The 20,708-nt window shown below is 40.7% G+C and overlaps 1 protein-coding gene across 1 annotated transcript in view; it reads left to right on the top strand.

The window, feature by feature from the left end:
- CYP19A1 (cytochrome P450 family 19 subfamily A member 1) overlaps nt 1-20,708 on the top strand; it is a 32,987-nt gene that overhangs the window by 7,761 nt on the left and 4,518 nt on the right. Inside the window, exons 3-7 of the mRNA XM_008016610.3 lie at nt 7,660-7,814; nt 12,979-13,155; nt 16,183-16,297; nt 19,027-19,141; nt 19,609-19,771. Of these exons, the coding sequence (XP_008014801.3) occupies nt 7,660-7,814; nt 12,979-13,155; nt 16,183-16,297; nt 19,027-19,141; nt 19,609-19,771 (725 nt within the window). The remainder of the gene's footprint in view (nt 1-7,659; nt 7,815-12,978; nt 13,156-16,182; nt 16,298-19,026; nt 19,142-19,608; nt 19,772-20,708) is intronic.

Below are 20,708 nucleotides of genomic sequence, written 5' to 3'. Positions count from 1 at the left end.
TAAACAGAAATGGCTTCAGGTGGAAACAGCATTTCATTGGGTTCATTGTGACGTACATTAATGCAGTAGTTTTCAAAGTGTGGTCCTTCAACAGGCAGCATCAACAAGCCTGGGAACTTGTTAGCAATGCACCTTCTTGGGCCCCACCCTGACCTACTAAATGAGACAGTCTGGGGTGGGACCCGCAATCTGTGTTTTAACAAAGTCTGCAGGTGATTCTGCTGCACACTTGAGTTTGAGAACCACTGCTCTAAGAACTAGATCATAATTACTTTTTTAATTTTAATTCTCCTGGTCTATTAGGCTTTAGTCAGCCAAATTTAAGTGACTATGATATGTTCTTGATATGTTCTCATTTTAAAAATCAGTACTTGAGTCACTTTTACAACTGGCTACGGTCTCACAAATATCCTGGAAGCGCTGGTGTTTGGGTTTGTGGGTAGGGACATTTGCTGCTGCTCTTACATTTCCCCACACAGCCACCTGCCTTCCAGCTCTCCCCAGCCCAGGGTCTGCCTTCCCCACCACCTCTTTCCCTCAGCAGACAGGTGAAGTGATTGACCCCCAGGATATTTATCTAGAAGGATATCTACCTGCTGCCCAGGATCTAGCACAGTGCCATGCTTCTCACCCTAGCTGTACCTTAGTCACCCAGGGAGATTTTCAAAGCCCCACTGCCTAGGCCACACCCCCACTTTTAGATCAGAACCTCTGAGGGTAGGACCCAGGCATCAGTGGTGTTTAATACTCCCCAGGTGATCCCAGGGTATGACTGAGTTTGAGAACATTCCATCTAGAGAGGGGGTGGAGGAGGAAGCTCCCGGGGCAGGAGGGCCTCTCCCCGGGGTTAGGGGAAACAGTGATGCAGGTTTGGTTTTGTCTTATGCTGAGGTGGTGGCAGTATAAGACTAGAATTGGTGTAAAGAATGATGGAATTGAGAAAGGACCACAGTACCAGGATAGAAATCATTCTGACATGCTAGATATTTCGATGCTAGATTCTTAAGTCTCCAGAAAAACTCCCTGAATTCCCAAAGACAATTCCTGAAGTGGTTGCTTGTTACAGTGGGGGTGGCATCTGACCACTCTGCTAGTCTTAATTAGGAAACTGACTCCAACAACGCCGACCAAGTCAGGCGCTTGTGCACGCAGAGACGCGGCCACAACCCACCCACCCTACCCCCAGCTCTCCCAGTTCTTTCCTTTTCCTGTCCTCTCAGACTTTTCACTTGTTGGAGTCTTTGTGTTCTCCTTAATTGCCTCAGAGCAGTTCAATTTTGTTGTTAAAGGCTGAGCTCCCCGCGGGAATAGGACATGTTTGTCCCCATCTCCTTTCCTTGCCCGCTCTTCAAGTCCCTTCCAGAACTCCCCGTACCTCTTGAAAAGATCCCACTGGACCTCAGAAAGCTTTTTATTTTTATTTCAATAGTTTGCCAGATTTTTTTTTCTTTTGAAAAGTTTGAGGTCTGTAGTCATTACAACTGTGTAGAAATTATGGTCCAACTTTTCCAACCAGCTTTGTCCCAAAGTAACGGGGGCTGCAGAACTTCAGGGGAGAAGTCAGGCATGTGGGCTGCTGCGAGGCCACCTGCGCCACTGGGTGAGATGTAGATGATGTGTGCACCGTTCTTCCCCCAGGCAGCTACCCAGGCAGCTGTGCTCTAAATTAATGAGGGTCTGTTGGTGCTGCGTGACACTATATGTCCATTATATGTCCCTAGATTCGTTTTTGTCGCGAATACAAAAAAAAATTTATGTAGCACTCATAAAGGGAAATTAGCAATTAGCATGCTAATTCGGGTTCTATTTGCATATCTGTTAGCAATTAACATACTAATTAGGGTTATATTTTTACATCTGTCTTAATGATGTGCAAATTTACACATCATTTGCAGGGGTTTCCTTCATTTATTCTTCGAATGTACATTTACTGAGAATTTATTATATACTAAGCACTGAATGATTCTAAGTTGTAATAGTCATTACTGGCTCTTCATCCATTAAATATTTATTGAAAACTTACTATGTATAGCAGCAGGTATTGTTCTAAGCTCTGGGAATACGGCAGTGAAAAAACCAGCCAAAATTCCTTTACCTTGTGGAGCAGTATGTTGTCACTAGGTCAACAATAAACAAGTAAAATATATAGTGTATCAGCAGAGTGACCAATTGTTTCAGTTAGCCTGGGGGGACCAGGGCCTTTCCCAGGATGTGGGACTTTCAGTGCTGAAACTGGCATAATCCTGGGCAAACCAGGATAGCCGGTCACACTGTTATGAGGCAGATAGGTATTACATAGAAAAAGAATAGGGAAAGCGGATGGGGGAGGACGAGTTGTAGAGACGCAGGTGTGATTGTAAATAGGTGGTTCAGGCAGCCCTCACTGAGAAGACAGTGTTTAAATAAAAACCTAAAGGAAATGAGCAAGTAGCCCATGCAGAGACCTGGTGGAAAAGCATTCTAGACAGAAGGAACAGCAAGTGCCAATGTCCTAAGGCGAGAGCCTGAGTGGAAGAACACAGGAGATGAGATGAGAGAGGCAATAGGGTACCAAATCACATCAGGCCTTGCAGGCCATTGTAACAACTCCAGCTTTTACCCTCTATGAGAAAGGAAGCCACTGAAGAATTTGAGCAGAGGAGTGACGCATGTGACTCATTTGTGTTTCAGCAGAATCATTCTGGCTGCTCTGTTGATAATAGGTGCAAGAAGACAAGGGATGGGGACAGAGAGACCCGTTAGGCAAGAGGTGATGGTGGCTGGTCCAGGTGGTAGCAGTAGAGGTGATAAGATATGAGGGAAAATTCCAGACATATTTTGAAGGCAAAGCCAACAGACTTGCTAACAGATTGGATGTAGGATGTAAGAGAAAAAAAAAAAAAGAGTCAAAGTGCTGTCCAGTTTTGCATTGAATGGGGACATCGTGTCCTAAGATAGGTGGAGCAAGGTGGGAAGGGGAGAGATTAGGGTTCCATTCTAGACATGTTAGATTTGACATGCCCAGTTGACATCTGAGTGGGATGATTGAGTAGAGAGGACTGAACCTGGAGACCCTCTAGTGTAAATAGGACAGAAACTAGCAACAGAGACTGAGAAGGAGCAGCTGGACCGAGAAGAGAAAACCAGGAAAGTGTGATGTCTGAAAACCAGGTGAAGAATCCATATCAGGGCGTAGGAAATTGTGAACCATGTCAAATACCACAGATGGGGAAAGGGAATGCATGGAGATTTCAGTACTGCATTTAGCAACAGGGAAGTCACAGGTGACCTTGACAACAGCAGTTTCAATGGACTAGTCAGGGCAAAAGTCTGACCAGAGAAGAGAATAAGGGGAGAAGAATCAGAGGCATCAAGTGTAGACAAGTCTTCCAAGGAGTTTGCCATAAAGAAGGCAGGAAATGGGACAGTAGCTGAATGAGATGTGCAGGCAAAGGAAATTTGATTTTTAAAATAGGAGAAATTACAGCATGCGAGTTGTAGGGGGAATGGTCAGTTATGGAGGAAAATCAAATGATTGTTGATGGAAGAGAAAGAAAGAGTGTGCTAAGTGAGATGTGAAGAGGTCCCTGGGGACAAGTGGATGGGTTGGCCTTGAATGGGGACATGGAATTTCCATCGTAATAGGAGGGAAGGTGGAATATACGGGCACAGGTCCGGGTCGTTGGGGCTTGTGGAGATTCTCTTGTAGTTGTTTCCATTTTCTTGGAAAAATTGGAAATAAAGTCTTCAGCTGGGGCTGAGTGGGGAGAATATGATAGTCATGTAGAAGAGCGAGAGAGTGAACGGGCTGGGGACTTGCAGTAGCATTGCCAGCGACACTAAGAGCCCACTTGAATTTAACCGAGACCTGACAGCAGACACATGTGTGCTCACGCACACACATGCACCCACACGTGTGCACATACATGGTTTTTCTTTTCTTCCCAGCCTCAACTGCCAGATGCAAGCACAGAATAAGCTCAGAGTTGGACTTAGCTGGAGTTGTGGTTTTACCAGGCAACCATGACAAAGTAAGAAGAGGGTCAAGGGAGTTGAGGATTCAGGGAAGGGTATTTTAATTTTAATGATTGACAGTAACTTCTTCCCAACTTTCTATTAAGAAAATTATCAAATGAGTAGGAAAATTGAAAGAGCTGTCCCCCAGTCACACTTTTCCCCCTATGACATTGACCTTTTGAAGAGACCAGGTCAGCTATAAGATATCCCACATTCTAAATTTCTCTCACTGTTTCATCAGGATGTCATTTACTATATTCAACTATTCCCTGTATTTCTTGTAAACTGAAATTGGGTCTAAAGGCTCAATTAGATTAAGGTTGCACATTTTTGCAATAACACTTCAGTAGTACTAGGAACTTCATATCACATCACATCAGAAGATGAGTAACGGGTTGTCCCAGTAGCATTGATGTTAAATTTGATCACTTGGTTGGGTGGTTACAGTAAGATTCCTCTGTTATAAAGATTGCTTATCTCTTATAGTCACCTAGAATTTAAGCTGGGTAAGTGAGGATATTAGAGACGTGAAGGACAGTGAAAAGGTGACAGGATTGATGGAACAGATCTACACGAGGCAACTGTTTTTAAATGTTTGTCACCAGCTGGTGCAGTGGCTCACACCTGTAATGCCAGCACTTTGGGAGGTGAAGGTGGGCGTATTACTTGAGGTCAGGAGTTTGAGACCAGCCTGGCCAACATGGTGAAACCCTGTTTCTACTAAAAACACACACAAAAAATTAGCTGGGCCTGGTGGCGGGCGCCTGTAATCCCAACTACTCAGGAGGCTGTGGGAATTGTTTGAACCTGGGACATGGAGTTTGCAGTTAGCTGAGATTGTGCCACTGCACTCCAGCCTGGGCGATAGAGTGAGACTCTGTCTCAAAAAAAAAAAAAAAAAAAAAAAGTCACCAATTATTCCATTAATTGCCTCCTCATCACTGTTGAACCTGCCCACAAGTGTGTGAGTTGTTTAATCCCAGAACTCAGATGGCTTCCTGCTCATCACCTAAGAGCTTACTCCCTGGCTACTTTTCATTTTGAACAGACAATAGGTCTGCCATCTTTGGAGATGTCTTTTGTCTTCAGTCATGCTTAATGAGGGATAATAACCCTAGTGACCAGACACCCAACACTGTGCCCTGTCCCTGCTGAGGTTGGGGACTCAGTTGGACTCTCCTCAGTGCTAAGAAATCCTCATTCTCCCAACTAATGAGTATAACACTTGCGTTGGACTCTCCTCAGTGCTAAGAAATCCTCATTCTCCCAACTAATGAGTATAACGCTTGCCTATGGCAGTGTTGCAGGCTGGCTCACAAGCCAGAGCCAGGCCTGTCTTGACTGCCAGGAGGAGCTCTGGGCTGGGGTCCTTAGTTCGTCACTGACCTTCTGTTCTTCACTTCTCTGATTTACTCTGGCTAGATCAATCCAGCCTACTTTTAGTAAGTGACCTTGTTTTAAATTGCTCATCTGTGGCCAGTCACACATCCCTTGCTTTATCACTTCTGCCTGATTAGCTTTGTCCCTGACAAGCCTGAGCTTTGGATTCAAAATAGCTGAGATGTTGGTGCCCCCTAAAGGACACATGAATTTTAAAGGTTGACTCTTTGTTACTAATAACTAGCAAATATTTAGTTGGGTTTGTTTTATGTTTGGAGTTTCTTACTCTCTTTTGAAAACTGGTTAGCAAGTTCTTAAATGAAATTGACAGGCCAATATAATTAATGCAGTATGCAAAAGCCCTAGGGTCAGAGCAGAAAAATAGAGTTTGTCCGTTAAGTGCTTAAAATTTTTAGATATGAGTTTGTGAACAAAGAATATATAAATTACTTAATTTCTGCTTTAATTATGGAATGATGGAGGGGAAGGTAAGTAAAGCTAGAGTTTTCAAATATTTTAATTAGTAAGAATTTCATGCCTTCCTATAGCATAATTTTTCTATATATGAAAAAATTTGAAGTGTCAAATTAATTCTCTAGAATGCAAATGGAAGCATCTGTATTTTTATTTTTTATTTTTATTTTTATTATTTTTATTTATTTATTTTTTTGCTAAGGAGAGGCAAACATATCCAAAACTTAGGATTATTTGATGAATATTATCCAGAATCAGATCAAAAGAATATTTAATGGTGTTTTTATTTGAAAATAGGGGATTTTTCCTGAAATAGATATCAAGTAAATAAGTTATTTATACAATAGCTCTGCTTTTTTTTTTTTTTTTTTTTTTTTTTTTTTTGAGGTAGGATCTTGGTCTGTCACCCAGGTTGGACAGCTTCAACCTCCAGGACTCAAGCTATCCTACTGCCTCAGCCCCCCAAGTAGTTGGGACTATAGGCACACACTACCATGCCCAGCTAATTTTTGTATCTTATATAATAATAATCCTGTTCTAATTTCTTGACACTACCATTATTTCAGTGGCTTACTTTTAAAGCTTAAATAGGACTATGGAACATATCACAGATGTGAGAGCTGGATTAATACTTAGCCCACAACCTAATCCGTTGAACCAGAGCAGCGCTTTTTAGGCCTAGAGTCCTCTGGGAAGGTATTTCAGCAGGTAAACTGAACAACCTCACTAAGGCAAAGGTATCCTTTTAGGAGCCAAGTGTCAACTAGGAGATGGAGGAACAAGAGTCTCTCCAACCTGTCTGAGAACCAGTTGCAGATATTATAGTAACCACTTCTAATCTTTGAGGGTTATGTGTTCTGAAAACCTCCATAGTAGGAGAATTTGCATTGTGAAACGAAATTTTGGGAGACCAGAGGGGAGGGAGGACCAAAGTTGAAATTAATACATGAAATTTTGTATAAATATTAAGTTCACCGAGAAAGTAACAACATCTGAAATCAAGATAATACCAATGACATCTTACGCATCTTGAATTTGCATAATTGAGCATCATGCAAATTGTACTATCTCATGATTCATCACATCCTATGTCATGGGAGAACTCTGTGACCCTGGAGACTTTGATGAGTCATGATGGAATGCAGAGCCCCAAAATAGCTTCCTTTACTACCACAATGAACTTTGCATGCCAGCCCAGCCAGGCCCTGGCCAAGTTCAGGGCCAGAAGAAGTGCCCAAGGAGATGTTTTTCAAGCTCTGACTGATACTTCACTGGAAAGGGCAGGCCTGATCAGAGACTAGAGTTGGGTGGTACTAGGCAAAACTGCTGGTTCCAAAACAGGAAAACAAGACTTTGGTAATTCCACAAACTTCCGATTCTGTGACTCACTCTTGCAGTGGGTGGCACTTTGTGGAGTGAGGCTGGGAGACCTGGGAGGCTGGAGGTTCTTCTGGTTCTGGTGATATGAAGAGTTCAGCTTCTTAACAGCCTTGAAGCTCTGACTCCAGTAGTGGGTAGTATTTTGGAGAGGTTAGAGAAGAAAGAGAAATAAGGAATGGTATGTGGGTATGTGTGTGTTTTCTATCTTTGGTGATGTTTAAACAGGGAGTCCGTAGGTAGAAATGATGCAACTGGAGAAGGATGTCCTCATGCTAACAGAAGTGCTTATTCAATCTGAATACTAGAAATCATGCACATTGCATTTGGAACGACATGCATTTGCTAAGAGAGCTACCTCCTAGTCAAAATGTACCACCATGAGTTCTGCTGACCCTTAAAAATTGACACCAAGGTTTCCTTTCTTTTCAGGTCCTCAAGTATGTTCCACATAATGAAGCACAATCATTACAGCTCTCGGTTCGGCAGCAAACTTGGGCTGCAGTGCATCGGTATGCATGAGAAAGGCATCATATTTAACAACAATCCAGATCTCTGGAAAACAACTCGACCCTTCTTTATGAAAGGTAAGCAGGTACTTAGCTACAATCTTCGTTTTTGTCTATGAATATGCCTTTTTTGAAATCATATTTGTTAAATATTTTATTTACTTATTTATTTATTTATGGAGACAGAGTCTGACTCTATCACCCAGGCTGGAGTGAAGTGGCAAGACCTTGGCTTACTGTAACCTCCGCCTCCCGAGCTCAGGTGATCCTCCCACCTCAGCCTCGCAAGTAGCTGGGACTACAGGTGTGCACCACCATGCCTGGCTAATTTTTGTATTTTTTGTAGAAATAGGGTTTTGCCACATTTGAGACCAGGCTGGGCTTGAACTCATGGAGTCAAATGATTCACCCGCCTCGGCCTCCCAAAGTGCTGGGATTACAGGCATGAGCCATCATGCCCAGTCTGAAATCATATTTTGAATTATACTGCAATAAAGGAGGAAGAGCTAACATTCATTATACCTTTACTCTGTAGTAACCATTGTTCTAAACACTTGAATGGCAGCCCCATGTGGTAAATGTTGTTATCACCTACAACTGACAGAAAATGAAGGCATAAAGAGGTTAAGTAACTTGCCCAAGGTCCAAACATTAGTAAATGATAGCCTGGAATATATCCCCGAAGCCTATATTTCTTAATCACCACACATTCTTTTCTTCTTATTGATATGCAAAGCAATTTTATAGGCATAAAGAAGAGATGAAGATATATATTTAAAGTCATTTCAGTTAAGAATTTAGCATGTCACCCATATGTTTGATTTAAACATGGCCACACAATGTGTTTGCTGAGTGCTTGACTGACAGCCCAGATGATTCAGCAGGAAGCAATTTGTGAATGAAATTAGAGAATTTTAGAACTGAGAGGGACCATATCTGTCATCTAACCTCTGATTTTAACAGTTGAGGAAATAAAGTCCCAATGAAGTTATGATTTTCACCCAGGCAAAACAGGGAGTAATGAATGAGCTGAGACTCAGTTGCAAGCCTCCTTATCCAGTGATTTTTCTCCCTTTACCTCATCATGCTGGAAATGAAACTATTGGGGAATACACATGACTAACCCTAGACATTACTATCAAGCATCAAGAAAAATAATCGTGCCCTAGAAACCTTGTTAGTGGTGGAATCTGGGGCTAGATGATTTTAGGTCCGGCCCTGTCTATTCACAGCCTTCCCTCCAGCAGCCCGTGCTGTGAACCCAGGTAACCACCTTCCGTGTGCCTGCTAAGATGGGGAGAGCTATGCCAGTACCTGTGCCCACTGGGTGTTGAGTCCAGCCTTCAGAGCTGCCCCTCACCAGGACTCAGCACAACTCTTGCTGTAGACCCCAGTGTATCACTTTCCTATTGCTGCTGTAACAAATTGCCACAAAATAAGTGGCTTAAAAGAACACATTTATCTCACAGTTCTGTAGGTCAGAAGTCTGACATGGATCTCAATGAGCTGAAAATCAAGGCATAGGCAAGGCTATGTGCCTTTCTGGGGGCTCTAGGAAAGACTCTCTTTGTCCTTTCCAGCTCTAGAGGCCAGCCACATTCCTTGGCTTGTGGCCCTTTCCTCCAGCTTCAAAGCCAGCAACAGTGGATTGAGTCCTTTGCACGTTACATCTCTGGCCCACCTTCTGTTATCCCATCTCTCTCTGGCTTTGACCTTGGCTTGGAAAGGTCCTTTGCCTTTTTTTTTTTTTCTTCTTCTGAGACAGAGTCTTGCTCTGTCGCCCAGACCAGAGTGCAGTGGCGCCATCTCGGCTCACTGCAAGCTCCACCTCCTGGGTTCACACCATTCTCCTGCCTCAGCCTCACAAGTAGCTAGGACTACAGGCACCCCCCACCACGCCCGGCTAATTTTTTGTATTTTTAGTAGAGATGGAGTTTCACCATGTTAGCCAGGATGGTCTCGATCTCCTGACCTTGTGATCCACCCGCCTCGGCCTCCTGAAGTGTTGGGATTACAGGCATGAGCCTGTAATCTTTGCTTTTAAGAACTCATGATGAGGTTTGTCCCACCCCATTTCAAAGACCTTAACCTTAGTTATATCTGCTACTTTTCATGTAAAGTAATGTATTAGTAGGTTCTGGGGATTATGACCCAGACAAATTTAGGGTGCTATTATTCTGCCTATCACTCATGTTGGGGGAGATAAATCTCCTTATACCTTATAAAACTATGGAACGAATTAATGGGAAAAGTATAGGACTTAGTATTACAGGTTGTGAGTTTGAGTCCCAGCACTGCCACTTGCTACCTATCTGACCTTAGGCAAGTCGCTTCACCTTTCTGAGCTTCAGTTTCCCTATTCACAAAAGGTGATAAATGTTATAAAACTTGCACTCTAGGGCTATTGTGAAGAGCAAATGAAATAATGCTATAAGATCCCACGTTTGACTTTTTCATTTGGCTCAGGCATATTAGGAATATGTGAACTAGTATTTAGGAGTAGTTAACTTTCACATACCAATATCCTCTACCCTGACATGCAAGAGCTAATTAAAAGAATCTCTAAGTTCATCCATTTGTTTGACAAACCACCGTTGTCATCACTGAACTAGGTACCAAGATACAATGACAAACCAGATGTGGTTCCTGCCCTCGAGGAACTTATAAGGGTGAGGGGGGTTTGAATTAGGAAGGGGCAGCCCAGCACATCACCAAATACTACCCTAGGTGATAGTAATGCTGGTGGTTGCACGGAGTGATGCCAAGTACAGATGAACAGGCCATCTAAAGCACATTGAGGGGCAGGGGAGACTTTTCAGAGAACTGGATGCTTATAATGAGTAAGGTAGAAGCTAATTAAGAAAACAAAAGACAAACATTCTAGGAGTAAAGAACAGGATAGCCAAAGGCACAGATGAATAGTTAGACATGATGCATCCAGGGCCCTGTCAGTAAGTCCTTGTGCCTGGTGCAGATACATTTAGGGACGTGGCCAAGGGGAGGGCAGGGCCATATCACCAAAAATCTCCCGGTTAAGGCAAGGAATTGAGCTTATCTCAAAAACTATGGAGAATCACTAAAGATTTTAAGCAGAATGATATGAACATATTTGTATTTTATAAAAATCCCTCTGGTAGCAGAGAGAATGACTAATCGGAAGGAAGCAGGACCGTGAGCAGTGAGAACATTTAGGAGCTACTGCAGTGATGCAGGAAAGGTGGAGGGGAGGCTGTGGGTTCAAGATAGTCAAAAGGATAGACCCTACGGTAGTAGACCCTATAGTACTTGGAAATTAAGCCAAACATCTTTGTGACTTTTTTTTAGATAGCCGTCTATAGGGAAGATCAGGGTTTCTACAAAAAAGTGCTACACAATTGGACCCAAATTCATAATCCCAAGAAATAGGAGGCTAATTGCTTATTGGAAAGTTCACTGTGGTATCTGACATTTCTATAATCAATGAGAGTCCTAAGCATTTTTCAATGAATTTTCTTTTAGAATTAGACTCCCTGTTGGTTTTCCTGATATAGTAGAAAGTTTGGCACAAGTTTCAGTAACGTTAATGAGAGTATTGACTTACTGGGTGAGTCTGTAGAGAAATAGTTAAGTGCAATTTAGGCAATGGCCCATCTTGGGAGGTGGGGAAGGGTGGGAGCGAGGGGTGAAGAAATAGCATATGTTTCCCAAAACTGCCGAGAAATGTGTCCATATTGATGGTATTTTCTGATTGCTTGCCCAATTTTCTTTTGACTGGATAGATTCAATACGTTTTGGCACATTTTAAAAATTAAATCATATCTACATCATACCACTGCCTATAAGCAATGTTATTACATTTTTGCCCATAAGTTTGGCATGTGGCTTCAAGCTCTTTAAACACAGAGGCAAATCATGCATGAGCCTGGGAGAAAACCACCAGTGACATTCTAAGCCAACCCTTCCACACAAAGGGTTGAGTCATTTGTCCTGTTTGCTGAAGTGGCAGTCACCCAGAGAACAACATCCTGGTCTTTCACATCTGCCAAGTCCTTCCTATGGTCAGAAAGCCTGCTCCTACCTCTACCTTCCTTCCAAGATGTATGGAAATCTCAAAAGTCTAGGACCAGTCCTCAGGCCTCCTTTCTTGTTTGCAAAGTATACCTTTAGGTATCGGGGTTCTGCAGCTTAACCCAGTGTGTGTGTGTGTGTGTGTGTGTGTGTGTGTGTGTGTTTAAGAGACAGAGAGAGAGACAGAGGATAGTCTTCTTCTGGAGTTACATCTACAAAGTTTCCCAATAATTTTTATCTCATTTCAAAGACTCTGACGTTAACAACAAACATGAATAATAAAAGACTTAAAAAGAAAGATTACTCCTAAAAGAAGCTTAAAGAAACTTAACACAAAGAGAGAAAGGGGCACTTTAAGGGTTAAACCCTCCTGTGTAGGCCACCCACCATCAGGACTGCTCAGATAGTCAGGAACAGGGCAAGAGTGAGATCAGAGCCAGTGTACTCTGTTTTCACTCATTCATTCTTTCCTCTATTGAAAAAATATGTATGAAGGCCCCCATGGACCATCAGCTTGAAGTGCAGTGCTAATGAGTGACTGTCACTGTCCTTAAAGAGCTCTCAGTTCAGTGAGGGAAGACTGGTAAGCAAGCAAGGAATTGCTTAGCTGTCATGCCGTTGGTTGAGTAAAATAAACCTGGAAGTAGTTTGAAGAGAAATCAAAATTAAGAGAAGGGCACTTTGGGGGATTTTTACAACTAGCCTTTTACACTTTAACAGGAAGCACCTTAGATCAAATAGGATCCAATTTGACCAATTTTCCAGTAATATCCTGCCACCTGGTGAAACGCAAAATAAATATGATCCTAGGCAAATCCAAATCAGCTTTGGAGGGAAATGTATACAATAAATATGAAAAAATCACTGATTTGTGAGTTATGACCACAAGTACTAAATGTTTCCTTTGCAATCTCATAAATGGCTGGCTAGAGCATGAAAAAAGTTTAATTTTTAACAGTTTGTTTAAAATAATGTTTGTCCCTATCTTCCTTCCATTCATTCGTTCTTAACTATAGGATAGTACGTGCTTATGGAAAATCACAGAAAAGCATAAGAAAAGATGATGAAAACTTCCACCCAATTATTAAATAAAAAATTGTGGACAATTAAGCTCCAACATAAAAAGCCAGAATGGCCTGATTTTGTATGTGCCCTGGAGTTCATGATGGCTGATTCTCTGATGTGTACCCTGCAGCTCTGTCGGGCCCCGGCCTTGTTCGCATGGTCACAGTCTGTGCTGAATCCCTCAAAACACATCTGGACAGGTTGGAGGAAGTGACCAATGAATCAGGCTACGTGGACGTGTTGACCCTCCTGCGGCGTGTCATGCTGGACACCTCTAACATGCTCTTCTTGAGGATCCCTTTGGACGGTACTGACATTTTCACTCTCGCATCTTGACCATCGGTCCTTTATTGAACAAGGAGCTAGGAGGGATAGCAGACCAAAGGAATCACATGCCGTTTTCTACATTGCTCTTGTTCAAACATTTCTAAGTACTCCTCGTTTTTTTCCCTAGTGTTTCTGCTTTATTCACTTATAAAATATAAATTTCCATAAAGTAGGGGCCAGCATCTATTTCTTTTGTATCTTTCCTCATTACTCTAGGAAATAGAATTCTACCCACAGTTGAAACTTAACAACTGTGATTAGTTCATTTGGTTATTAGCATATCCTACCACCAATCAACTTTATATATTTAATCATTTCCAACTGTTCTTTTGGGCATGATATATACAAGCATATATACACACACGTATATACACACACTCCTCCCTCAAAGCTACTAAACATGAAAATATCGTGCCTATATGATAAAAATGTCAATATTGCTGGTGATACTGATGCTGATGGAAATGACGATATTAGCTGCCATTAAGGTAGTATCTAATGTGTGCCAAACAGTATTAAAAATTGCTATATATATACATGTTTGCCATTTATTGTTTATAGTCTTAACAAGATGTCTCACTCAAAAGGCTAGTTTCCTCACTATGATACAGAAATGAATATGAAAACATGTGCGTGCTCACGTCAAACTCATAGAACTTGGTTTTATTTTGGCAGGATTAAACCAATTTGCAACTTGCGTACAACTGCCAATATTTCGGCTAGTTCTTGAAAAGTTGTGCCATTGTGCAAAAGTCCTTGAATTTTTGATAACTTTTTAACTTAATGATCAAACACCTGACAGGAATGGAATTCACTGGACTTGTACCTAATTGTTTTACACTGTTTTCTATGGGTTACATTTTTTATTGCCATTGCAACCTTTATCCACACACTAACCTGGAAAGTATAGGAATTAAAAAATTGGTATTCTTTCTGATATACCTTTTTCGTTTTCTTCTTAAAGTCATTTAAATTATATATTACTCTTAAAGAATGTTTTAGTCTCCATTTTAGTAGTCTGTGCATAAGGCACTAATACATGTACACAAAGAAAAATTCACAAGCCCATTCAGATGTCTTTTAGAACATTACTTACCACTAAATATTTGTACAGTTGACATAATGCTTATTATGCCCTTGAATAATAGAATTTGTTTTTTTATTACTTCTTATCCATAAGCATTGGCCTTATATTATCTCAAGAGGAACAGAATTTATTATTAAACAAGATTCTTAAATCCATTATTCATATCATGACTTCATACATTTTGTAACCCTAGCAGTGAATATACCCTAAAAACCTGTAAATCCCCCAAATCACTCTACTGATTAAAAAAAAAAAAAAAAAAAAAAAAAAAAACATGTACATGCAACTCTACCACCACACCAAAAAGCGTAAATCATTTGAGTAGTTTGGTGGTTACCAGAGGAAGGGAAGGGTAGTGGGGTAGTGGGGAGAGAAGAGATGAAGAGAAGTTGATTAATGGATACAAAAATACAGGTAGATAGAAGAAACAAGACCTAGTGTTCGATAAATCAGTGTAGTGAAGAAAATAAATAATAATCTATGTACAACCAAGTAGCTAGTAGAGAATAATTTGAATGTTCTCAGCATAGAGAAAAGATAAATGTTTAAAGTGATAAATATCCTCATTACCCTGATTTGGTTATTACACATTATACAAATCTATCAAAATATTACATGTACCCCTAAATATGTATATCTATTATGTATCAGTAGAAAATTAATCATTTGGATTAATTCCATTCTGCTGTTGGCATTAAGTATGTACAACTCAATGTGACTTTTCCTGAATTAACTTAACACCAGTGTTCATTGATTCAAACATTCATTCATCAAACATTTATTGATTGCCTATTTTATGCCAGGCACTGTTTTAGGTTCTGGGGACGTAACAGTGACCCAGACGGATAAAGTTCTTGCCTTCAAGGGACTTACATTCCAGTGGGTGATATGGACAGGAAAAGAAATAAATATCTAATAAAATATTAGGCAATAGTAAGTGCCTTGAAGGAAAAATGAAGCAGGGCAAGAGGACAGGAAGTGAAGGAGGGCAACAGTGGGTGTGGGCACTCCGTATTGCCACACTGGCTGTATGGTTTTAGGCAAGCTTCCGAATTTCTATGAATTGCAATTTCTTCAACTGCAAAAGGATGACATCACAAAGCCCATGGCAAGAATATGAAGATGAAATTAAAAATCTCTTTCACAAAGTGCCTAGCATGGTGACTGGTATTTAGCAGTTGGAAATAAATGTCTGTTCTCTTCCCTTTTGTATATTATCTGGTATAATTTGAAAAAGTAAGAGTTTTATTTCCTCTAGTATTCAATTTAATTAAAAAACATTTATTAAGAGCTGATTGTGTGTGAGGCTTAGGACAAGGCATTGAAGAACACAAGATGAATTCTACACTCTGGACTGAATATAAATAACTATGAAAGCTACGTGATGAGTGCTATGGGGGAAAAATGAACAAAGCACCATGAGAACATGATTAGAAGCTATTAAGTGTATAATCCGTATAAACTATCCACTTCATGGCTCTGCTTACCCAACACCAAATGAAGTTAAAATGTGCTTGTTAGCCACCTAACAGGCTCCACTTTTTGCACTCCCAGGTACCAGAGTGAAGGCCATAACAGCCGTAATTACTAGTTCTATTTGTCCAGAGAAACAGGAGCAAGTTGGAAGCTCAGCCCGAGGAGAATATGTGAAATTCCAGGTTGAAAACTTGAAAACTAGCAACTCATTTGTTAACTAGTCCAATTTGGATGGCAAGGAGAACAAATCAGTGCTTGATTTCTCTAGTGGTATTCACATGGCTAAGATTCCTACTGAAGATGGAACCTCCCTTAGCTTAGAATCCCGCCCTGTTAGGAGAATCTACAGGGAATGTTTTCTGCCCAGAGCACCCTTCTTAAGCTCACATTTTGCTCAACTGCTCTTCCTTGTGCGTTTTTTTTTTTTTTTTTTTTCCCCTACAGAAAGTGCTATCGTGGTTAAAATCCAAGGTTACTTTGATGCATGGCAAGCTCTCCTCATCAAACCAGACATCTTCTTTAAGATTTCTTGGCTATACAAAAAGTATGAGAAGTCTGTGTAAGTAATACAACTTTGGAAGATTTATGAGTACAATTGGATTGGTTTTTTCCCCTTGTGTCTTTGCTGTTTTTGTTGGCCTTTCCAGTAACTTTTCTGCTCTCTAGAGCCCACAGGGAGCTGTTGATTAGGTTGCTGATGAAACACTTTTTACAGCAATCTGGCTGCATTTGGCCAGACCAGAGAGTAAATGAAGCCTTTGGCTGGGCGGCTTCTCGGCAAGGGGTCTGAGTGTGTGGTCTAGGAGCTTCAACTCGGGAACTAGGACACTAGTGTGTTTTGAGATGAAGAGAAGGGTTGACTGATCCTGTCATTAATATCTGTCAAAATTATCTTTGCACAACTGAAAATCTGGAACCATAGAATCAATTTATAGTTGTGTTGTTGTTTTTGAAAGAATTTAACATAATTTAACTTGTAAGAACTGACATTAGTCTCAATACAATTTTTTCTTAATGAGTATAACTAACTTCAATCAAATGTGTGTGGGTTTTTTAAATTATGTATCTTGTGCTTTCGGGGTCCTGAAATTGTCATTAAATGGCTTTGTTTTGATCTTAGAATTGTCCATCAGAAAACCGGACAAACGCCCAGTGGCCTACAGGCTAATCAATGGGTTGGTAGAGTACAAGTAGCCAGTCACTAAACACTGCTACCTCTAACCACCAGTGGAAAGCTATGGAATCTAGAAGCCTATGCTTTGTGTCCTGTTTCTAATGGCCTTGGGAAGTTATTTAAAGTAAGATATAACCTATCTTCTAGAGTAGGGGCATAGGTTAATGACATCGTATAAGTAAGGCAATTAGCATAGAGCATGGCACATAGAGGGTACTAAATATGTTAGTTTCTCCCTTTCCTGTGTTCATATCTTCCTCAGATGTTCCTAACCATCTCAAGTTCTCCATCTCTAAACGTCCCCAAGCTTGTCTGAAGACCTAACTTTATTCTACTTGTGGATTTTGAAATTCAATAATATTAGTTTCTAGAGAAGAAGCCAACTTGATGTTGTTTTGTTTATTCTCTCATGGTTGATGAGTACTAGGTGAATGTTTTAGACACTTGGTTCCTTATACATTTCATTCCCAGCAGAGCTTATTGTGACTTGAAAACAAATAGATAAAAGATTCATCTCTTCCCTGTGATCAGAGTTGGTGGCAGTGGTAGTGGTCTGAAGAGTTCATTACATAGTTCTTAGTCATTAGTTTAGCCTTGGTCTTGGCCATTGGACCTAAATAGAAATTTATTGTACAAGTCTGTGTAAAGGTTTCTCTTAGGTTTCTGCAGTTCTGTCAAGGAACTCTGTATGAATTTACAGGCTAGGGGCACTCCAACACCTCCCAGACCATTTGGGGCTAGTGCTCAGATGGGAATGCTATGAGCATTCTCGGCCTACTAGGAAGAGGGCACCACAGCCCAACTGAGTGAATATCTGTTAATTGTATGTAGGAGTTGCTCAGCAAACATTTGATTAATGCATGGATCAGTAGGGTATTTAAGTGTATCAGTGAACATGTCAATTAGAATTTGAAAGATGGATTTATTGTACATTTAACGTAATACAGAACATTGTTCCCTGGGATAAGGGAACAATACACTTACAAAGAACACATACACTTAAGGACAGAGATAGGAAAAATTGAATTTAGATTCAAGGTGACTTTATTTTTCATCTAGTGTGATCCCTTCACTTTAAAAGGATGTAGGGCCCAGAGACTCAAAGTATCTTACATAGAAAGAGAACAACCTGAACTAGGACCTGACCCCACCCCGTCCAAGTGTTCTTTCAACCACACTGCCAAAATACCTATACATATTTATGCAACTGTTTATTCATTCAACACATATTAGTGTTTACAATGTGGCAGAAACTAACAAGGCATGAGAATAAACATCAAGAATGATACCTAGTCACTGGAGTTTACTGTTTATAACAGGAATCTCACACTCAACAGTCTTCAGGACTAGGCAAAGAAAAGCAGGCTATGGGGGCCAGGTGCAGTGGCTCATGCCTGTAATCCCAGCATTTTGGGAGGCCAGGGTGGGCAGATCACCTGAGGTCAGGAGTTTGAAACCAACCTGACCAACGTGGTGAAACCCTGTCTTTACTAATAATACAAAAAATTAACTGGGCATGGTGGCGGGTGCCTGTAATCCCAACTACTCAGGAGGCTGAGGCAGGAGAATGGCTTGAACCCAGGAGGTGGAGGTTGCAGTGAGCTGAGATCATGCCACTGCACTCCAGCCTGGGCTACAGACTGAGATTTTGTCTCAATTAAAAGAAAAAGAAAAAAAAAAAAAAAGCAGGCTGTGGAAACATAAGACAAGGAAATGGAGGTGCCTGTGGCAAACTGAAGAGCACCTGACGGCACTCACAGGTTTGTTTTTGTTTTTGTTTTAATTTAAACATTGTGCCTGCCAAATCAGAAATTGGAAAATATTGCTAGATTTAGCCTTTTGCTATCAATTTTTAACCCTTAACTAGAAGTCACAGCCTTGATTTTGCTACCAGAATCCAGAAATCTTAGCTAACTCTGGCACCTTAACATGAAGTATAAGGTCTATGTAATTTAAGAGTATTTATGAAGAAATAAAACAGTAATTCACTGACTCATAAGCACCAAGGGTTTCAATTAAAGCAGATCATTTTACCTAAATACATGGCAAATAAATCTGTTTCACTAGATGTCTAAACTGAGTACAAATAGACTATATTTTGACTTTTTTTCCAGCAAGGATTTGAAAGATGCCATAGAAGTTCTGATAGCAGAAAAAAGACGCAGGATTTCCACGGAAGAGAAACTGGAAGAATGCATGGACTTTGCCACTGAGTTGATTTTAGCCGAGGTACTGACCTGAACTAACCGTAACTCCCATGCCACATATGTTATGACTGTGTAGAGGTGTGTAAAGATCCCCTTTTGTAACTGTTGTGTATTTCTGCATTTAAATACTTTCTCTAGCAGTTCTATAATCCCAATTCAAATAGCCAACACATTAGGTATTTCAGCAAGGCCTTTAAGATTGGAACATTCTAGTAAGACTGACTGCTAAGATTGTGACTCTTCTGTGTAACAATATAAAATATGAAAACAAGTTGGGGGAGGCCAAAGACACTGCATACATAGACAACCAGCCTAATTGTTCATCTTTCAGCTAAAGATTGTCATGTAAAATGTCCACAGTCAATCACAGAGACATGTGGTTTCTATTATTTCATTTTGTTGAAGTTGTTGATCCTTGAGTATCACCTCCCCTCATTTTTTGAAACTTTGATTCACTTTCCAAATTTTTCCTGTCTTCCAATTGTTCAGAAACGAGGTGACCTGACGAGAGAGAACGTGAACCAGTGCATATTGGAAATGCTGATCGCAGCTCCTGACACCATGTCTGTCTCTTTGTTCTTCATGTTATTTCTCATTGCAAAGCACCCTAATGTTGAAGAGGCAATTATGAAGGAAATCCAGACTGTTGTTGGTAAGAATTTATCAAATAAATAACACAGCTTAAAAACAATTTCTTCTGAATGTCCATTTCTTATGTCCTAAAAATCTGATATCAAACAAAATTTTTTGTAATTCACTCCAAACAATAAAGCAAGACATTCTGTCACATTTGATTATACCAGATAGACTGAAAAGATGGTTCTTTCTGTTGTCTTAATCATAAAAGTAATACGTGCTCATTGGGAGGAATTTAAATCACAGTGATGTGTAAAGCAGTAAGTGACATCCCCCAATCTTTTCCACTCTCCTCTCCAGCCTCATCCCCACTCTCCAGTGGCAACCATTGTGAATAGTTTGCTGTGCATTTGCTAAAATCTTTTTCTGTTTGCCCACAAACACATATTTACGGTTGGATTTGTCCATTTTACAAAAATATGGGATCACATACAGTGTTCTGTCTCCCTTGTCAGTTACAAAAGACTTTTGTGGAATCTCCCAGGGAAATGATCGTCTCTCATTTATAGCAGTGTTTCTGGGCTTCAAGCCACCTGTTCACAAATGAACTTCCAGTTTGTGGCAGAAGGAAGAGGAGAAGATAACAGCAAAGACAGGGGAGTGATACATATCCCTCTCCACTCCAATCCAGTGATGCCAGCCCCTTCCTCTCCCCTGCCCTCTGCTCCTCTGCAGCAGAGCTTCCAGGTCCACACTCAGGCCTTCCCCAACTCTACTGCTTCATTGCTGTGTCTCCACTTCAGTTTCATCCTGCTCCACTCTTCTACAGCAACAACCATGCCAACTTTGAAAGAAATCAAATTTGCTTTCTGGGAGAAAGCATAATTCCTCATTTGACACTTCCTTCACATGAGTAATCTTTTAGGATTACTCATTTCTTACAAATGTGAAGAGATATCACAGAATGTAGACTTCCCTCTCTTGACTTTACACAGACCCTGCAAAACAAGTTA

The sequence above is a fragment of the Chlorocebus sabaeus genome, chromosome 26 (assembly GCF_047675955.1).
Source record: "Chlorocebus sabaeus isolate Y175 chromosome 26, mChlSab1.0.hap1, whole genome shotgun sequence".
Classification (NCBI taxonomy): Eukaryota; Metazoa; Chordata; class Mammalia; order Primates; family Cercopithecidae; genus Chlorocebus; species Chlorocebus sabaeus.
Note: the sequence above shows the minus strand (reverse complement) of the source record. Positions and strands in the feature narration are given on the sequence as shown.